This window comes from Heteronotia binoei, chromosome 8, assembly GCF_032191835.1.
Source record: "Heteronotia binoei isolate CCM8104 ecotype False Entrance Well chromosome 8, APGP_CSIRO_Hbin_v1, whole genome shotgun sequence".
Taxonomy (NCBI): Eukaryota; Metazoa; Chordata; class Lepidosauria; order Squamata; family Gekkonidae; genus Heteronotia; species Heteronotia binoei.
The window spans coordinates 95,777,924-95,797,154 of NC_083230.1; the positions used below are offsets into that span (position 1 = coordinate 95,777,924).

Consider the following 19,231-nt stretch of genomic DNA (forward strand, 5'->3'; position numbering starts at 1 on the left):
CCTGATAGGAGCCCTCTGGAGGCCTGATTCAGCCCCCGGGTCGCATGTTTGACACCCCTGTGCTAGACCATTGCCCTCACAATGCTGTCACTTCCAAGACATACCAGAAGTTGTGTAATCACTTCCCATCTCCTGCCAGTTGACAGGGCATGCTTGGCAACTCAACAAGTAAGCCATGATCCTAATTCTTCCCAGCATGCTTGGGAAGAGTTTACTAGAAAGCCTTGGCTCTAGACCCAGACTTGATGTGAGGCCTGTGTATGGTCTTGTAAGGCCCTCAACAGTATCATCATTGGGCTTACATAAGCATTGTACATACATTTCTATGACTTCAGTTTCATTGGCACATCCATGTAACATTCCTATCCATATTTTTCTCTCTAACAGTAAAGACACCCTCAGGACTTAAAACCAAAAGGCAACTACAGTGATGGTGGCAATCAGAACTCTTTTTCTGCTGGAGCTCACTGGAGTGGAGCTCCGCCTGGGCTGACCAGGGTTTCTACTGGCCCAACCTGTCTTGTGGCAGCCACACACTCCCAGGCCAGGTGGTGTGCCCTAAAATGCAAGTGAGCTCCTGCTGGACTTTTTCTACAAAAAAAAGCACTGGTGGCAATGATGGGCAAAGGAGAAGAAGAAGAAGATGATGATGATGAAAAGGAAGATATTGGCTTTATATCCCACCCTCCACTCTGAATCTCAAGAGTCTCAGAGAGGCTCACGATCTCCTTTATCTTCCTCCCCTACAACAACCCTTTGAGGTGGGTGGGGCTGAGAGGATTCTCACAGCAGCTGCCCTTTCAAGGACAACCTCTGCCAGAGCTATGGCTGACCCAAGGCCATGCCAGCAGGTGCAAGTGGAGGAGTGGGGAATCGAACCCGGTTCTCCCAGATAAGAGTCTGCACACTTAACCACTACACCAAACTGGCTCTCAAAATTCTCCTTCCTGGCTTTGGGTACCTGTGAGTTAAGGGGTGAACAGGATGGGATTTTAACTCTAGAGGCTGTCTCCACTCCTCTCTTCTTGCTCTGGGATCTTGGGATACGGCCCATCCAACACGCACACACAGTGTCAACCTTTTTTGAAGTACCCATTGTGACTCACAGCCCTCTGTAGCTTTCCAACTGCTCCTACTTCTAAGCAAAAATTAAAGTTCGAAAGAGTTCAGGAACTGGTGTAATATGCAAAGCTCACAGAAGGAATGGTACGAACAAGGAACCACTGGAAGATCCTAGATCAGTCACTCCTTTGCCCAGTTCCCTGGATTCCATGGGAAAAATATACAGAAAGCACCTTTAAGACCACCTTTAGAAAGTCCCTAAATGCAGCTAATAAGGAGTTATGTGAATCTAACTGAAGCAGTGTGTTTGTGTGAGTTCCTGTATATTTCTCCACATGGGGTTTCCTCTTCCATCTGAACACCAACAGTTAAGAATCTTGATGCTCCTGTTAATCAGATTCGCTCTCTGCTTATAGTTTGTGCTGTCATTAAAAAAAGCCCTCAGCTGGATAGCCTAGGCTAGCATTTGGATAAGAGACCTCCAAGGAATGCCAGAGTTGTGCCACAGAGGCAGGCAGTGGCAAATCACCTCAGAACAACTCTTGCCATGGAAACCCCAAGGGGTCGCCACCAGTCAGCTTTGACTTGACAGCACTTCTCACCACCATTTTTAAAATAGTTGTAGGAAAAATTGGTGATGAACTCCTGCCCTAAGTAATAATAATTTTGAAAAAACGAAAGTGAGTAGTACTATGCTTCCTTCATAAACACCACATGTGCGCCACATTAGCTGAGTTGGGGATTCTGAAGATTTTTATGGATCATTCATTAAAAACACTGACACGAATGTAGCTCCCTTCACAGTGGGCTACTGAGGCATGGTGGGGGGAGAGAGAAATCCTTCCATCTGTGGATTCTAAGGAAGGCTTCACTTATGAAGCACCTTCACTTCCATAACATCAGAAGAATGCACTAAAACATTACCATACAAAAGCCTCTGAGGTGGGCAGGGCCCTGGCAATCCATCAGCTCTATAGGGTTGCAAGTTCTCTGGCCTGTCTAGGGAGGCTCATATGTTACCAAACTGTGCACATAACGTCATTTGGTTTTACTAGCCAGGCCTTGAACGGAAAGAGGAGGGGAAGGGAGAGATATACAGTGCAGCTTAAAGGAATCGTATGGCCCGGAAACCACTCACAGCTGGCTTTTGTTAAGCGCCATGAGGGAATCTATACTGAATGGGAGGGAGAAGAGGGAGGGGGAAAGTTCCCCAGATATGGAAACAACTTCTGCAGATATGCAAAAGGGAGAAAAAAATGGATACTTGTCGAAGGTGGACTTGGAATATATAAAAAGGGGGGTTGTTGATATTCAGGATACCTGTGGTGCAGCTAGGAATCTGGTTTCCTTAGATCAAGCCCTGGTCCTCTTATTTAAAAGTCAGTGAGTGAGCATATGAGAGAGAGAGAGAGAGAGAGAGAGAGAGAGAGAGCTGAGGCCTATCTTTCTTGCAAATTATTCTCCCCAAATTTCTCTAGCACTACCTCCTGGCAGGGTTAATGGGAATTGTAGCTTTCTCAGTCTTCCAAAGCTATTTGGAAAGAAAAGCAAGCTACAGTTCCCATCCAATTCCACCAAGATATCACACTCTGGAAGTTTGCAAAAGAGGGAGATCCTGGTCAAGGTCCAGCCTCTGTTTAAAAAACCATCCTCAAGTGGCCCACTTTCTTCCTCTTAGAAACCTGAAATATTGAAGGAGAGCTGGGTAATATCACTGTAGTACTCTGCAAGTCATTTCAAGGTGGACCCCTCCTCAAGAGGATTTCTGTGCAAGACTCAAAATTGGTGCCAAAGCCGGCACCGTGATTTCTAATGCTGATGGAGAGGGAGAAGGTGTGTGAGGAGGTGCACATTTGATTCTTTTACCTCTTCTTCCCACCAGGTCCAGATACCAGAAATCAGGGCTTTTTCTGTAGCAGGAACTCCTTTGCATATTAAGCCATATGCCTCTTATGTAGCCAATCTTCCAAGAGCTTACAGGGCTCTTATTACAGGGCGAACTGTAAGCTCTTAGAGGATTGGATACATCAGGGGTATGTGGCCTAATATGCAAAGGAGTTCCAGCTCCAAAAAAGAAAAGCCCTGCCAGAAACAATCCCACAAGTGTGGAGACAAGAGTACATCTTGGATGAGGCATTAGCAGGAGAGACTTGCAAGGTATGGGAAGAGTCAAAACAACCCAACTCAGTTTTCCCTTACAAGTACCTCCCTGCCCCCTCCCTTTATTGTGACAAATGCAGGTTTGGAACACACTTTTATCCTAGGACATTCTGAGATCTGACTCCACATATCATAGACTTGCTGTACGAAGCAGGGTACTCGCTCTAGCAGCTTCAGAGAATCTAAGTTGTTTCTATGTGTGGATAGGGAAGGCACAAAGGCTTTTACCAATGGAGACATTGGGAAGAGGTTATGGCTCAGAGGCAGAGCCTTTGGTTTACATGCAGAAGGTCCCAGGTTCAATCCCCAGCATCTCCAATTAAAAGATCAGGGAGTAGGTGATGTGGAAGACTTCTGCCTGAGACCCTGGAGAGCCACTTCCAGTCTGAGGAAACAATGCTGATGGACCAAAAAGTTCTGATTCAGTATCAGACAGCTTCATATGTGTTCATGGTGGGTGATACCTAGCTTTGTGTGTTTGTGTGTGTGAGGGAAATAGGGGCTGGAACAACCCTCCATCTGCCCTCAAAACTTCCCTCCTGTTGCCCTGACCTGGATAGGCCAGGCAAGCCCAATTTCATCAGACCTTGGAAGCTAAGCAGGGCCAACCCTGGCAACTATTCGGATGGCAGACCCCCCCGCCAAGGAATACCAGGGCTGGGACGCAGAGGCAGGCAATAGCAAGCCACCTCTCTGAAAAATGCTCTAGCCTCATCAGAGGTTGCCAGAAGTCACCATGGCTTCCAGGCATGCAAGCACATACACACACCATACTTGTTGAAGGTGGTTTTAATTGGTTTTAAAAACTTCCCTCCTGTTGCAATGGACCAGCCCTAGGTTTACCAGGATTGAGACATCTTCTGAATTCATATTCCATCACTTACATTGCAGACAATGTTTTCAGAAAGAGAGGCTGCATCTGCCCTGGAGTGTGAACACACACATTTGCCATGGCAGCAAATGGCAAGGCAAGGATGGGTCTGCACACACCAGGGCTTTCTTTGTAGCAGGAACTCCTTTGCATATTAGGCCTGATGTAGCCAATCCTCCAAGAGCTTACAGGACTCTTAGTAAAGGGCCTACTGTAAGCTCCAGGAGGACTTATGACATCAGGGGTGTGTGGCCTAATATGCAAAGGAGTTCCTGCTACAAAAAAAGCCCTGGTGCACACCACTCTGCTCTCCAAAGGGGCTCTGAGGCCATTTTAGAACAGAGAAATGACATGGGGATGAGCCGTAACCCCCGTCCCCTTGCACCACAGTCCTGAGGTAGTAAATCAGTCTCCATAACACCTGATCACTGCATTTGAAGAGCTCCAGACACCAGACTTTTGGCATCTGACAGAAGGCCTCTAGAAGATACTCAATTTTAAATAGCTCAGTGCAAAAATACTGGGAAGTCATCGCAGACTGTGATGTTGATAATTGTTGTATTTTGTAAAGCCAAACCAGACTTTTTTACATTAAAATAAAATACTTTTATGGTTCATTTGGTTTTTTGGGAGAGTTCCAAGGAAAAGCATATTGAGGATTGTTTCCTTCCTCCCCCTATTCATCAATCTGACACTTTAAAATTGACTATTTTTTCCAAAGTAAATCACCTTGTCTTCCACAATCTATTTCTGCCATGGATTGCTGGAGACTTTTCCTACTAATGATATGTTTTGGCCCGTAAAGCGTCCACAAAGATTATTAATAAAAAGAATGATAGAATGGATTCCCTACCCCAAGGCCCCACGAAGACACATTTCCTGAAATGAATAGGAATGTTTACTCTGGTTGCTATGGCAAAGTTTTTTGGGGGGTGGGGTGGGGAAAAGAGTGTAAGAATTCTTTCCTTTGGCAAGGTTTGGAGTGACAGATCTCTACATAAAGGATACATTTTTTTTTAAAAGAGAGAAGCAGGAAAGGAATCCTGCTTTGTTCAATCTGCAGATGGAAACAACGAAAGCACTTCACTTGTATATTTATTGGATGGTTTTGGCTCGGCTCAAAAAATGCTTCACAATTCACACAGCATTTGGCAGAGTTGTTGTAGCCATTAAGAAACCTCAATGAAACACACCTTTGGACTGCACACACACAGACATGTGCAAATGCACAAAATTGCATTGTAAGCAGGGCTGGCATCTGCATGCTAAACAGCAGAACAGCCTAATGAGTACAATCCAGCCGCCGCCTTCACTTCACCTGCATGCGCTCATTAATTACCCTCAGCTGGATTGTTTCTAGCATTCCAAGCCCATAAGCAACGTCACACAGCTGTCTTTAGTTTAGAAAGAGGAGAAAAGCACAGCACAATGAGAAGCTAGCCAGACAGAAATTAAATCCTAGATTCAAGTCCACCATTCAGCTTGGAAGCCAAGGTGATCTTGGGCCAGCCATTCTCGCTTATCTTACCCTACCTCACAGGTTTGTTGTGAGATTAACGCGGATAGGGGGGGAGAGGAAGATGTTTGCTCCCCAGAGCAACTTGGAGGAAATGTGAGATGGAAATGTCAACAAATAAACCTTCAGAGTTGCAAACAGCAGCCTCTTTCCCCAAATCATGTAATGTCTTAGGTGTCTGGTGCTAGAGGGGAAAAGTCCTAGTAATCAAAAGTCAACAGGACTAGCTCTAGTTCAATGCATTCCAGATTACAGGAAACAAGTCATTAGAATGCCACCTTCTGGGTCTTGCCCACAATAGTGACTCCCCAATTAACCCCCTCCCCCAATCAAGTGCACAGAAGTCTTGATACTTTTCAGCACTGCTAGTATACAGGCCTGTTTCTCTAAATCAGAAAACGAGACACCCTAATTTGCATGACCTCACAATGAAAACCTTTTTATAGCACCTAAAAATGTAGTTTTTAAATTGTTTATATATGTTTTTTTAATCTTTTATAATTGTAATTTGAATTGTTTTTACCATGATTGTTAGCCGCTCAGAGTCCACTCGTGGAATGGGCGGCATATAAATCTAAAGTAAATAAAAGAAAACCCACTGCCCCTTTTTTCCTCTCTGAGTGAAGGCTAAGTTTAAGGGACAAAGCAGGCATGATCCTAAGATCATCCACCCACCACCACATGCTGCTTCCCTAAGCTGCCCTCCACCACCACTGAACGAATATTAGCCTGGGGACAAAAAGAAGAGAAAAAGAGTCAAGTCTCTCACTTCTTTCCTGGTCTGGCCCTCATATCTAAATCTTGGTACTAATTTCTGTTCTTAACTCCCACAAGTGCTCTATGCAATGTGTTCTATGTAAGGCTGCCTTTGAAAAGTGTTCAGAAATTTCGAAGGGTTCAGAATGCTACAGGCAGGATGTTGACTGTGGTGGGTTGTAGGGACCGTATCACTCCAGACTTGGCCTGCCTACACTGGCTCCCAGTTTGTCACTAGGCACAATGCAAGGTGCTGGTCTTGACCTTCAAAGCCCTTGGGACCAACATATATGAAGGACCACCTACTCTCTTATGAAACTGCATGACCACTACAGTCATTTCCAGAGGCCTTGCTTTGGGTGCCCCCACCTTTTGAGATTAGGTGGGTGGCAACCAGACAGAAAGCATCCTTGGTCATGGCACCAAAGCTCTGGTACTCTCTCCCCAGGGGGATTTCTCTGTCTCCTTCTGTTCCCATCTTCCACCAGCAGCTGAAGACCTTTTTTTTTGTTTCATTCAGCATTCTCTAAATCAGGGATGGCCAACAGTAGCTCTCCAGATTTTTTTTGCCTACAACTCCCATTAGCCCCAGCCAGCATGATCAATGGCTGGGGCTGATGGGAGTTTTAGGCAAAAAAATGACCCCTCCTTCCTAACCAATGTCTTAATCAGGTGTCATTTCATAGAAAGAGAGGCGCCAGAGCTCATTAGTGAAACTCATTTGCATTCGCCACACTTCCGACATCACTGGAAGGGTACTAAACTGTATCAGTTCAGTATCTACTTTAAAATGCTTCTTGAATTATAACTGTCATAATAAAACTTTACTCCCATCATACTAAAAAGTAATTTTAAAAATTACTTTCTCCTATGTGTCCCCAGTGGCATGATAAAGATTTCTGTCTGCTTTATATGTTTTGGTTATTTTCCCATTTTTTTGATGGGAAAATTTTAGAAAGTTTGTCAAATCTTAGAGTTCAGTGAAATTCTCACACGGAGTTTGAACAGTGGAGTCCAGAAGGAAGTATTTGGCGGGGGAGGAGGTAAGAAAGAAAGAGCACAATAAAATTTAGGGGTTCTGGATTTCTACTCCTGTGAACCCCCCACGTGACTTGATGATGTTATCAGTGCGGGGGAGGGGGGGTGCCAGAAGTTAGCCTTGCCTAGGGTGCCTGACAGTCCAGGGCCAGCTCTGAGTCCAATGGCACCTTTAAAACCAACAAAGTTTTATTCAAGGTATGAGCTTTTGTGTGCACGCACACTTCCTCAGAGACACTGAAATGGAAGCTAACAGTTCAAACATATAAACAGATGCTGACCAGCAAACTAGCATGCAACATACTGTGCTTTTGTTTTAAAATACTGTGCTTTTGTTTAAAAAAAAACCTGATGGCGGAAAAAGATGAAAGGTCGACAAGGGATGGTAAGGAGGCCATGGAGACAAATCTGCACTCCCTTGGATTACCACCTGCATTCGGGACTCTGAACTTTTAAGCAGACCAGGTCCATGTGCATCCAAACTTTCTTTGCATCCATGAGGACTAGAAAGATTTCTCCCTCATAATGTTGAAAGCAGAGATTTCCTCCAAACTCCAGATCACATATTCTGCACCAGAAGTGCCATGCACAGTAAGTCTCTCTTCCATTTTCTCATTGTCTATTTGATACTACAGCTCTTTCCCACCTTCCAAAACCTGCTGGATGAGTGAATCCTTTGGCTCTTCTTATGTCAGAAGGCCTCTACAGTGCTCCTTCCCCTTCCCCTTCAGCCTCATGGATGTTGCAGGACTTACTGGGAATTGTGAAAACAGACAGCTTGGGGGTACTGTAGGCTGCTGAAATTTGATCTCGTGCTCATAAGCATCATTACTCATCTGTGAAGTTCAGCCTTTGCTGACTTAAGAGAGAGGGAAAGAGAGAAACACGCTTGGCTCTCTCAATCCTCAAGTGTTTAAGAGATGGCAGCTTGCCAGACACCAGCTGCAGAAAGCTTTAAAAAGACCTGGGCCCCTTTTCGTAAGGTGTGGGTGGGAGACAGATCGTTTTTAATTGCTCGCGAACAAAAACGAAGGGCCAGCTAGCACAAGAGCTACATGGTCACACCAAACCAGGATCTATCTAGTCTAGCAATCAGTCTCCATCCATCTGCTGCCAGCCTGATGTCTCTGAAATCTCACAAGCAAGGCACGAAAAAGGCTATCCTCCTGTTTATCCCCCAACATCTGGTACTTATGGGTGTCTGCCAAATGCCTCTAAATGTATAGACTCCATTAGCTATCGTTACTAATAGCTGTTGATAGACCTATCCTCCATGAAACCGTCTAATCCACTTTAAAAGCCATGTAAAGCTAACTATAGCTGTATAAGATAAGACTTTCCCACACAACTGCGGAAAGCCCATCACACGCAAGTGCCAGGTTTAACCACTGCACAATACACCACCAGTTGTATTCAGTGAAAAACAGCAATATCCAGTGTCTCCATGCAAATGGGGTACAGGGGAAGAGAGACGTTTCTTTCCAGCCACTTTCTTTCCCCAGCCTCCCAAGGATCTGGCTAGATATACATTCCCATAAAGGAGGGGCGAGAGAGAATAAGATCTTCCAAAAGAATCATCCTACTCCTTCCAGCTGCAATTTATGTGGAATCACTCAGGCTGGTTCTGCGTGTTAGTGCAAGCGGACAGTAGAGCCGCGAAGAAGCCTCAAGCTCCAGGAATTATGGTGTGATGGTTTCATTCCTCCTTGCACATGCAGACAAACCAGAGGTGGTTGCTACTCTGCAATTGGCTGTCTCTGAATACTTATCAGTTGTAAAAAACAGTAGTGGATAAGGTCAAGGAATAAGATCAGAAAGGGACCCAAGGCCAGGTTTGATCCTAATGGTCTTCCCTTACAGGTATACACAAAAGCACAGACAGGTACCTGAGTTTGTCTGCTATAAATATCACCCTTCTCTCCAGCAGCAGGGAAGAGAAGACTCTGCTTAAATGCCGAATGCTGAGTGAGGAGAACAAAGAGTCAAAGTCAACGTGTTCGAGCCTCGAGTCAAGTGGTCGACGCAACTCTATTACCTGAAAGGAAAAAAGAATGCAGCCTTATTGAATCAGTGGAATGAGCAGGGCTTTTTTGTAGCAGGAACTCCTTTGCATATTAGGACACACACCCCTGATGTAGCCAATCCTCCAAGAGCTTACAGGGCTCTTACTACAGGGCCTACTGTAAGCTCTTGGAAGATTGGCTACATCAGAGGGGTGTGGCCTAATATGCAAAGGAATTCCTGCTACAAAAAAAGCTCTGGGAAAGAGCATGGTGGGGATGGTGGCCTAAAGGCCGTACTCTTGCACAGGTATGTTCCAGGGACTTTCTCCCCCATTAAGGAAAAAAAACCATATGTTATTTATTTTAAGTGCCCATCTATCACCCTTCCACTTCCTCCAAACCTTGCTTTGATCTTACTTCTGTCCCAGAGCCAGGCAGGAAGTTCTTGATGGTGATTGTTCGTCCCAGAGCAGGAAAAGGAGCCTCCATGACACTCCTCATGAGGGGCTGCACCAAAGCAGGAGAAATCCCCCGTCTTTTTTCCACTTCATCTAAGATCTGAAAAGTAGGGAAATAAGTAAGTGGAAATAAATCGTATGGCAAAGAGTATTTGACAAGACGACATACAGGTTTTCATGCTTTGGTCTGTCCTTTCTCTGTCTGGATCAATCCTACTTTTCCTCCTCTCCAGTTTCTAATGGCAGTATTTCAGCACGAGAGAAAGGGGGTGGGGGAAGCAATAAGCTTCAGATGCTCTCTTTTGGACATGCTTAAGATTAAAATGAAGATGGGAAAGTAACGAAAGAGCACTCAAATTATGATTTTTTCATGGTGGCGGTGGGTGGCAAGTGCCATCGAGATGTGGCTGACAAGGTCACCCAGTAGACCTTTCAAAGGCAGGAGATATTCAGAGGAGGCTTGCTATTGCCTGCCTTTGTGTAGCAACCCTGAGCTTTCCTGGTGGTCTCCCATCCAAATACTAACCAGGGCTGACCCTGCTTAACTTCCAAGATCTGATAAGATTGGGCTAGCCTGTGCCATCCACGCCTCTAAAAATTTCAACAGTGTTCTCAATGTAGGACAGTACAATAACCATAAGAACACAAGAGAAGCCATGTTGACTCAGGCCAATGGCCCATCCAGTCCAACACTCTGTGTCACACCGTGACCAAAAACCCAGGTGCCATCAGGAGGTCCATCAGTGGGGCCAGGTCACTGAAGCTAAGAGATTTTTCCAATGGCTTCTACACATAGCACCATAAGTCTATTAAATTGTTGACAATGACCATTCAGTATGTAGAACCAATGAGCTGCCCAAAGAAGTGCCCTCAATTAGTAATCTGGAGAGAGTCTGAACTTAGAGGAAACCTGCTCCCTCTCAATTATCCCCAGATACTGCTTGCTCAGCGCTTTCTCCTTTTCTTCATCAAACCTCCCCTTTTCTCTATGATCTGCATTGTTAATCCCACTTGCCTTCACCTTAGAAAAGAGGTTGAAGCATCCGAGGCGGCTCACGATGCAGTAAACTTCAGGGAGACGCTTCACTTTCCCGCTAGGCTTTCAAGAGGGACAAACATAAGACAGGTCCACACAAACATATATTAATTTACCAGAAGCCACAGGAAGGCTGCATTCAACACAAGGTGCTATTGCGGGACTTTAGTGTCTTTAACTTGATAAATTGTCTTTATTGTCTTTAATGTGATAAAAATGCAAACTAGCTTCTAGTCCTCTTTATAAAAGCCCAACCACGTGATTATAGCATGCTTTTATAAATACCTACAGCATGCAAGCAAGATTCCAGTTTTCTAAATATCTTATTAAGAGACCCAGTGAAATGGTTGAAAGTAGACAGAATGTGTAACATCAAGAGGAAAGTGGCTGCATAAATTGGGTTATAAACACAGAATCGGGGTTTTACATTCTGTAATAATATCCGTAACACTATGGTTTAAGTGTGGGCTATATCTAGGCAGTGACACATTGCAGACTCCCCCCACCCCCTTAACATCATAATATTTACAGGGCTGCTTCAGAAGTGGCAAAGGTGAACCACTGAGAGTCAGTGTAGAACAGCTATCAGAGTATCGGATTAGAACCTGGGGAACCCAAGTTCAACAACCCACTCTGTCAAGAAGTTGGCTGGGTGATCTTCAGCTGCTCACTTTCTTTCTCAGGAACATTCACTGCCCTATACTCCTTGGAGAAAGGGCAGTACAACAATATCTGATAGAAGGAAAGATTTGATTGCAATATAACATTCCCAAGATGAACGGTTCCACAGGGGAAGAAGTATTTGAAATGAATGGGTTCAACGTTGTGCAATTTTATTCCTCTCCTGCTAAGAAACTGAAAATCTATATTTGTTTCATTTTCGCAGATAGGGCTATCATCTGATATAATAGTATCCTGAATGAATTGCAGACACGTTTAAAGATTTTTCATCAAAAAGTAGTCTTCGAGACTACTAATACTAACGAACAAATGTATGTTTTTATGCAAGACTCAAAATAGTCACTTGTTAACTTTTGGAGCAGTACTGTCCTGCGACTGTTTATAGGAGACGAAATCAAGCTATAAGAAACTGCAAAACAAGAAATGTTGGCTGCTGTACAACATGTACTGCATCCCTCTAATCCCTCCACATCAGAAGGAACTGATGATCAAAAAGGAGCTTCCTGCTTTCTGACACTGTGCTGCTTTTAAGGAGAAAACCATCAATAGTTACCAGTAGCCTTCTGCAGTACCCGAATCTTCTGCTGCCATCTTCACTAGTCAGGACAAATGAGTACGTTTCACTGAAAGAAAAAGGTTAAATAGGCTACAAATACGAGAGGGGGAAAAAAACTCAATGCACGCCCACAATAAGGCTTTTATCTTCTCACAGCTAAACCAGATGTGATCTTCCCACGCATACACTTAGGGCAAAACTAGACATTTGCTTTTTTTAAGGGATGGTTCTGGACTTCCTGGACCCAACACGGATTTTCTACAGTCACACAACAGCTGCAAGGAATGGCTATTAAAAATACAGCAGAGGGCTTTTGGGTTTGGAAAGCTGCCGTGGGGTGGTAGGAAGGGCTCCTGCCTCTCCCCCAGCTGTCTGCCATGCCAAAATGGGGCTGAGGTGGGGGAGTTACTTTTCTGTTTTTGCTGCTCTGTGTGAAGTATTCTGTGCACATGCAGCAGCAAAAACAACTTTCATCCAGTGGTATTTTGGCAAAGAAAATGGTGGGGGTTGGGGAGCAGTGTTCCCTCTAAGCTGAGTTAGAGTGAGCAAGCGCACAGTTTTTTAGCCTCCGGCTTACACATTTTTGTCTTAGCTCAGGAAGGATGGCCCCAGAGCAAACTAATTTATGCAGTAGCTAAATCGCTCACTCACAACTTTAATGCCAGTAGCTCACTAAGAAGAAGAATTTCAGATTTATACCCCACCCTTCTCCCTGAATCAGAGACTCAGAGCGGCTTACAATCTCCTGTATCTTCTCTCCCCACAACAGACACCCTGTGAGGTAGGTGGGGCTGAGAGGGCTCTCACAGCAGCTGCCCTTTCAAGGACAACCTCTGCCAGAGCTATGGCTAACCCAAGGCCATTCCAGCAGGTGCAAGTGGAGGAGTGGGGAATCAAACCCGGTTCTCCCAGATAAGAGTCCACGCACTTAACCACTACACTAAGAATTTTTGCTCACAAGACTCCACAGCTTAGGGTAATGGCCCCCAACCTTTTTGGCACCAGGGACCAGCCCCAGGGCTGGGCCCCGCACTGCAGCCCCAGGGCTGGCAGGGTGGGGGCACCGAATTCAGCTTCCTCCCCACACCGCGGTGCCTCCTCCTCCCTCCATTTTCACAATTTTAAGGTCCGGAAAGGGGCGGTGAAGTGCCTCCCAGGCTCTTTAAAGGTAACCTCACACCCAGGAAGGAAATGGGGAGGAGGCAAGGGTAGCACCACTTTTTCAGCGGGTCGCTTGTCATCACTGCAGTTTTCCTCACCAAGCAGTTGATCGGCCGGGGGGGGGGGGGGAGGGTCAGTCTTTAAAGAGCTCGGGAGGCACTTCATCACCCCTTCCCAGGTCTTAAGATTGTAAAAATGGAGGGGGGAGGAAGCGCTGGGGGGGGAGGCTGCGTGGACCAGTAGCTAACAGGCTGTGGACAGGTAGCGATCCGCAGTCCGGGGGTTGGGGACCCCTTGCTTAGAGGGAACATTGGAGGGAGTAGGCAGGAGCCCTTTCTCTCCCCTGTTGTGGTGTTCCAAACCCAAATGAACTCTGGTTCCTCCCTGCTGAACCTCAACCTGCCTCCAGGCCCTTGCTCTCACTTGCCTCTTCCTTGTTTGCTTCAGAGACAGCTGACTTCCCAGAACACTGCAGAGCAAGCAGCAGTTGAGTGAGGAAGGACAGCTGAAGCCCTGGCCAGGCAGAAAGGCAGCACATAAATTTTGTAAATAAACAAAGCATTCTCTGCCAATGGGCAATGCCATTTCAAGGGCTCCTGGCTGGCACAAACAAGAGCAAATAAGAGGTAAGGGGGGGGGGATCAGAAGGAGTGCTGTTGTCTGCCTGGACTTGGCTCCCTGGTTACCAAGTCCTCAAAGGGGGCAAGGGGAGACTACCAACAGTACGGAGTTGCTGCCTTCTTGGAAAATCACAGGGAAGAAGGGCTGAACTAACCATACATGTACTGTGTTACATGTGGAAAACATCACACCTGGTTAGGCACCCTCACATACATACCTTAAGAATCAGTGATATAGAAATCCTGGAGTTGTTTTTACTTTAGACAGAAGTGGTGATGGGGGGGGGGGGGAGAGAATTGGGATAATTAGTTGGGCCATGCTCTTTTGTGCCATGATCCAGGCCTACCACAAAAGCAACAGGATGAGAAGGACAAAATCCTGGGAATCTATATAGTCTGGCAAGCCATGTGATTTGTTTTCATATGCCAGGATTGTATCTGGATGGTGTGAAGAGGGCCACAGAGGGAATGCTTGTCCGGGAGCCTGTGCTACCTCACAGTGACCCTGACCCCCCCCCCCCTCACATTTCTAACTGCCACTGAGGTGGCCAAAGAAAGGGTAAGAATCAGCCAGACATGCCCCCATTGTGCCTGGAACCACCTCTGCTGAGAATCCCCTCCCCCTAAGGAATATTTGCATCAAATATTTAATTGTCAGTTCCATAGCTTGTTTTTATGCATTATTCTTGAGTGCCACACTAAAAGCCAATCTGCAAAGTAGAATTACTAACCTCCAAGTGAGCCCTGGATTTCTCCCAGAATTACAACTGACCTCCAGACTACAGAGATCAGCATCCCTGCAGAAAATGGCAGCCTTTATGGCACTGCAGCTCCACAGAGTTCCCTCTCTTCCCCAAAGGTTGCCTCTCCCAACTCTGGGAACTTCCAAAGCTGGAACTGGCAACCCTACTGTAAAGTATGATACTAATAGTATTAATAAATATATAAATTCAAATACTCCCTTAATAAAACAAAGTGCTGCACACAGAATAACCAGCATATTGAGAGAGGGGGCTGGACCAAGTGATCTCCAACTACACCTTCTAGTGAACTTCCCAAAGGCTGAACTACCGTTTGAGATAGAAAGCTAAACCAAATGGTCTGGCTTGAGCCAGAAATGGTTTTGACCTTGCATCCTTCTGGGAAGAAACCTCTTCATCAGTGTGTTTATTTTAGTGTCTTACTCCTTGCCTGTTGTCAATAGGGGTGTAGCACAAGGAGAAAAGGAAGGCATTGCTGTAACTTGCCTGGTAAACTGGCAGATAGGAGTCCAGTCCTTTGCATCAGGGAAGCAGAACTGAGGAATGGCTTTCAGCTGGTCCTCTGCCTCCCTCATGAATTTGAAGGAACGTTCAAGCTAAAGCAAAGAAGAAAAAAGGGAATGTTTTTGATTAGCAGGTGGGGGTGAAACGGCATCAAGTATTTTTCTCTGTGATAAAACGAAGAGGCGATGACAGAGACTGAGCTTCTGCCTGGAAGAGATTAACAAGACCTTCTTTGTCTCGCCCATCTGATCTTTGCATTTTCTACTGTGAACCGCATTCCCCACCTTCAGTTTCTATCCAGACTTAAGCTTTCCTTTATCTAGTTGACTTCAACATGTATCAAATCATTGGAAATGAACCAGTTACTAGCTAGTGCACCATCAGAGAAATCTTCAGAATATAACTAGGTTGCCTGGTTACTAAAAAAATATTGCTATATGTGGAAGTGAAAGCAACTTAACTTTTTAAATGGGATAGCCCCTCTTAGAGGGGGGCCTTGAATTAGAGGCTGGGAAGTACCACTCTGGCTGCTTTCTTACTGGTGCTTGGCACCAGCTTACTTTCACCCCCTGAAACAAGAGGACATCCACTCAATTAGGGGGGAAAATGCTTTGTCTACTCAGCGAGCAACTCAAAAGGGCAGAAGCCTATGTTAATACTCAAATGCATTCCCACCTTTAATGGAAACTGTTGTGTGACTTCAGGGACGTATGGCGTGCAAGCCTGCTTCTTGTGCAATGACACCACCACAAAGTATTCAAAGAGCTGTCTTTCTTGGTATTCAATCAGATCCCGCTCCAAGGTTTGGTACCTGGGGGCTTGTTTCAAGCGAGACTTCACATGGACCAAGCGCTGGCTGTGAGCTATGCAAAAAAACAGGCCAGGAGGGTTGGTTTTAGATGGCTGTTTTACATACCATTCCCACAATGCCCTGCAGTGCCCTTTCAACAATGTGCTCATCACAATTTAAATATTTTGCTAATCTTTCATGCCATGATCAGGACAAAAACCTCTGCACATTATGTCATAGGAACTGGAATCCTAAAAGGTAAAGGGCTAAGAAAAAATGTGATATTCACAGATGCTGTACCATGAATTATCTTAAAGCAATGGAATACCCAAAGTTCAATGAGTCAAACCATGTCAGAAGTTTTAGCCAAATGGATTCAAAATTTATTTACAAAAATTCAAGACATTTATAGAAATATGTGCTTTTGTGCTCCATCTCTGTGGATGTGCTTAGCTGCTTCCCTAATTTTAAAAACATCACATGAAAAAAAAAATACATAAAGCTGGAGCTACAATTTCCGCCCAAATGTCGCTTCCCCACAGTATACTAATATCTCATTTTCACACTCAAGGCAACTTATGAGCCACTTCTTTAACTCCTGGCGCAAACTGGAACAAGGAGGACAAGACTCCAATGGCACCATAAGGATTAAAAAAATTTATTCCAGCAAAAGGTTTTGTGAGTCAGAGCTCACTTCATCAGATGTGTTTTGGAATACACCTGCCAGAAAGCCAAACTTATTACTCCTTTTTTCACAATAGTGGAATGTCTAGGGGTTCTGCTGCTCCAGAGAGAACCCCGCGCCGCACCCCCCAGCACTGTAGGCTCCATCCGCACGCATGCAAAGTGCACGCATGGTGCAACGATCTCCAGAGGTCATTTTGTAGAAAAATAGGTGGTGGAGCTCATCCAGGGATTGTTATGCAGCTGCACATACTATTCAATGGACAAGGAGGTGGAACTCTCAGAAGGAGGAGGTGGAACTCTCAGAAAGGTTCAGGAGCTGTGCTCCTGTGCGCTCCCACTGAATCTGAGGCCTGATGATGTCACCCGGAAGTGATGTCATCGCATCAGCGAACTTTTCTTAAATGTTCTTTCTCAGCTCCAATCACTCAGAGCTGAGAAGGAATGCTTGCCGCACTTTCTTGGCTGAGTGATTGGAGCTGGGAAAGAACGCTTGGCATGCCCCCCTGACCAGCCCTCTATGGGTTCGGAAGGAGTTGTGTGGGGGGCGCGTGGCTCCTTCTCAGCTCTGAGCAATCAGAGCCAAGAAAGAACGCTTGGCTGCCCCCCGCCCAGCCTCCTCCAGGTTTGGAGGGAACTGGGCAGGGAGCACGTTGTTCTCTGTCAGATCTGAGTGATCGGAGCCGAAAAACAATGCTCGGTGCACCCCCTGCCCAGCTCCCTCAAAACTGGAGAGGGCTGGCTGGGGGGGGGTGTATCATTCTTTCTTGGCTCCAATTACTCAGAGTCGAGAAAGAACAACGTGGAGAATCAGAAGCAGTGCAAGCGGGGATGGGGAGGGGGCCCCTGTCCCTGTGGCAAGGTGGTGCTCTGGGCAACCGCCTACTTCACCTACTCCCATGCACTGACCCTGATCTAGGTCAGGGGTGTCAAACATGCAGCCCAAGGGCTGGATCAGGCCCCTGGAGGTCTCCTATCAGGCCCATGAGCAACTCACTGCTCCCTTCTCTCTCTTGCTTCCTTCTGCATCACAGAATGCTATGCCAGGCTTGCTCAATCGCACAAGAGCTACAGAGCAAACCCTCTATTTTCTCCATTGGCAGGCCACAATACCCAGTCATTTCATGTTTCCCCCATGGGCTTTAGGTTCAAAGCACTGACCATGAGATTTCTGTAATAAATGTCAATAAATTAAAAGTAGATTTGCAGCCTACAGACACACACTGAACAAAACCTAAACAGCATACTCAAGATCGCTATAACACAGACATTGTTTCCAGATTTTGATGAAATAATTCAGAGGAAGAGATGTCAGCTATCAGAAACTGTTAAATAAATATTGCAAGAATGCTAATCTTTTAAGCATATTTTAAGTTTTTAAAAATTTTTCATTGTGTTTGTTTGTGTCCTTTATAAAGTTTATATCTCAGCTACCTGGGATTACATTTTATGACATACATGGCCCAGCCCAGCAAGGTCTCATTTATGTCAGATCTGGCCCACATAAGAAATGAGTTCGACACCCCAGGTCTAGGCAGTCACAGAATACATCTGGATGTCTTGAAGAAAGTAGTCAAGGAAATGAACTTGGTGAAATCCAGTTGTTCGGCCCACATGGCTTACAGGGCTTTGGATGAGGGTCAAAATGCATATTTTTCTTTCTCTCTCTCACATATGGCTTCTCTCTCACCTTTCAGTTTCTCTTCAGTGTCACTATCAGATTCACTGTTTTCATCTGTGACTAGAAGGAAAGAGAGAAACAAAAGAGATTAAAAACCAAGCTTTGAAACCCTGTTCTGAAATTAGCAGGCTGCAGGGCACTTTCCTACCCTGTGTCTGGGCCTGCCCTGCCCCTTCTTCTGCTTTTGGCAGGCCTTGGGGGTGCTCTCAAGTGAGGGCCCAATTAAAAGGGGATGCTGGGTACACAGAATGCCAAATGGGTAATGCCACTAGCAGAGTCAGGCCTTGGGCATCAAATTCTGTGAAAAAGTCCTTCATGTGGGTGGAAATGGGAAACTTCAGAAACACATGAACCCAGCATATAAATGAATTTCCAATGGCCAATCAGAAGCCTTGCTGGGCAAAAGCTCTATGTGGCCCCGCCCACTGCCTAAAAACACTTGGTTGGTGCCAGAAAAGGCATTGGCAGGCACTGTGGCACCCATGGGTACCATGTTGGGGACTTCTGCTGCTTTCTGAGCCTCCATTAATTTCCCTCATAGGCATGTAGAAACTCTAGTGAAACATGCAGCATGGTGCCTATGGATTTTTGCCATGGTGACAACTTCAAGGGGAGAAATGCAAAAGGTTCTTTGATACACAAACAAATCTAGTCTCAAACTGCTTTATCCATGTCAAAGTTGCCACAATAACAACCCACTGCAATTCTAAGAAGATCCAGCTTGGTGCAGTGGTTAAGTGCGTGGACTCTTATCTGGGGGAACCAGGTCTGATTCCCCACTCCTCCACTTGCACCTGGTGGAATGGCCTTGGGTCAGCCATAGCTTTCACAGGAGTTATCCTTGAAAGGGCAGCTGCTTAGCCCCACCTACCTCACAGGGTGTCTGCTGTGGG

The 19,231-nt window shown here is 45.6% G+C and overlaps 1 protein-coding gene across 1 annotated transcript in view; it reads right to left on the minus strand.

The window, feature by feature from the left end:
* The window catches only part of DENND2A (DENN domain containing 2A), a 367,380-nt gene that overhangs the window by 334,276 nt on the left and 13,873 nt on the right, over positions 1-19,231 (minus strand). Inside the window, exons 6-12 of the mRNA XM_060245665.1 lie at positions 18,348-18,398; positions 15,859-16,046; positions 15,166-15,275; positions 12,135-12,204; positions 10,886-10,963; positions 9,824-9,964; positions 9,290-9,438 (exon numbers count right to left, since the gene is read on the minus strand). Coding sequence (XP_060101648.1) covers positions 9,290-9,438; positions 9,824-9,964; positions 10,886-10,963; positions 12,135-12,204; positions 15,166-15,275; positions 15,859-16,046; positions 18,348-18,398 — 787 coding nt within the window. The remainder of the gene's footprint in view (positions 1-9,289; positions 9,439-9,823; positions 9,965-10,885; positions 10,964-12,134; positions 12,205-15,165; positions 15,276-15,858; positions 16,047-18,347; positions 18,399-19,231) is intronic.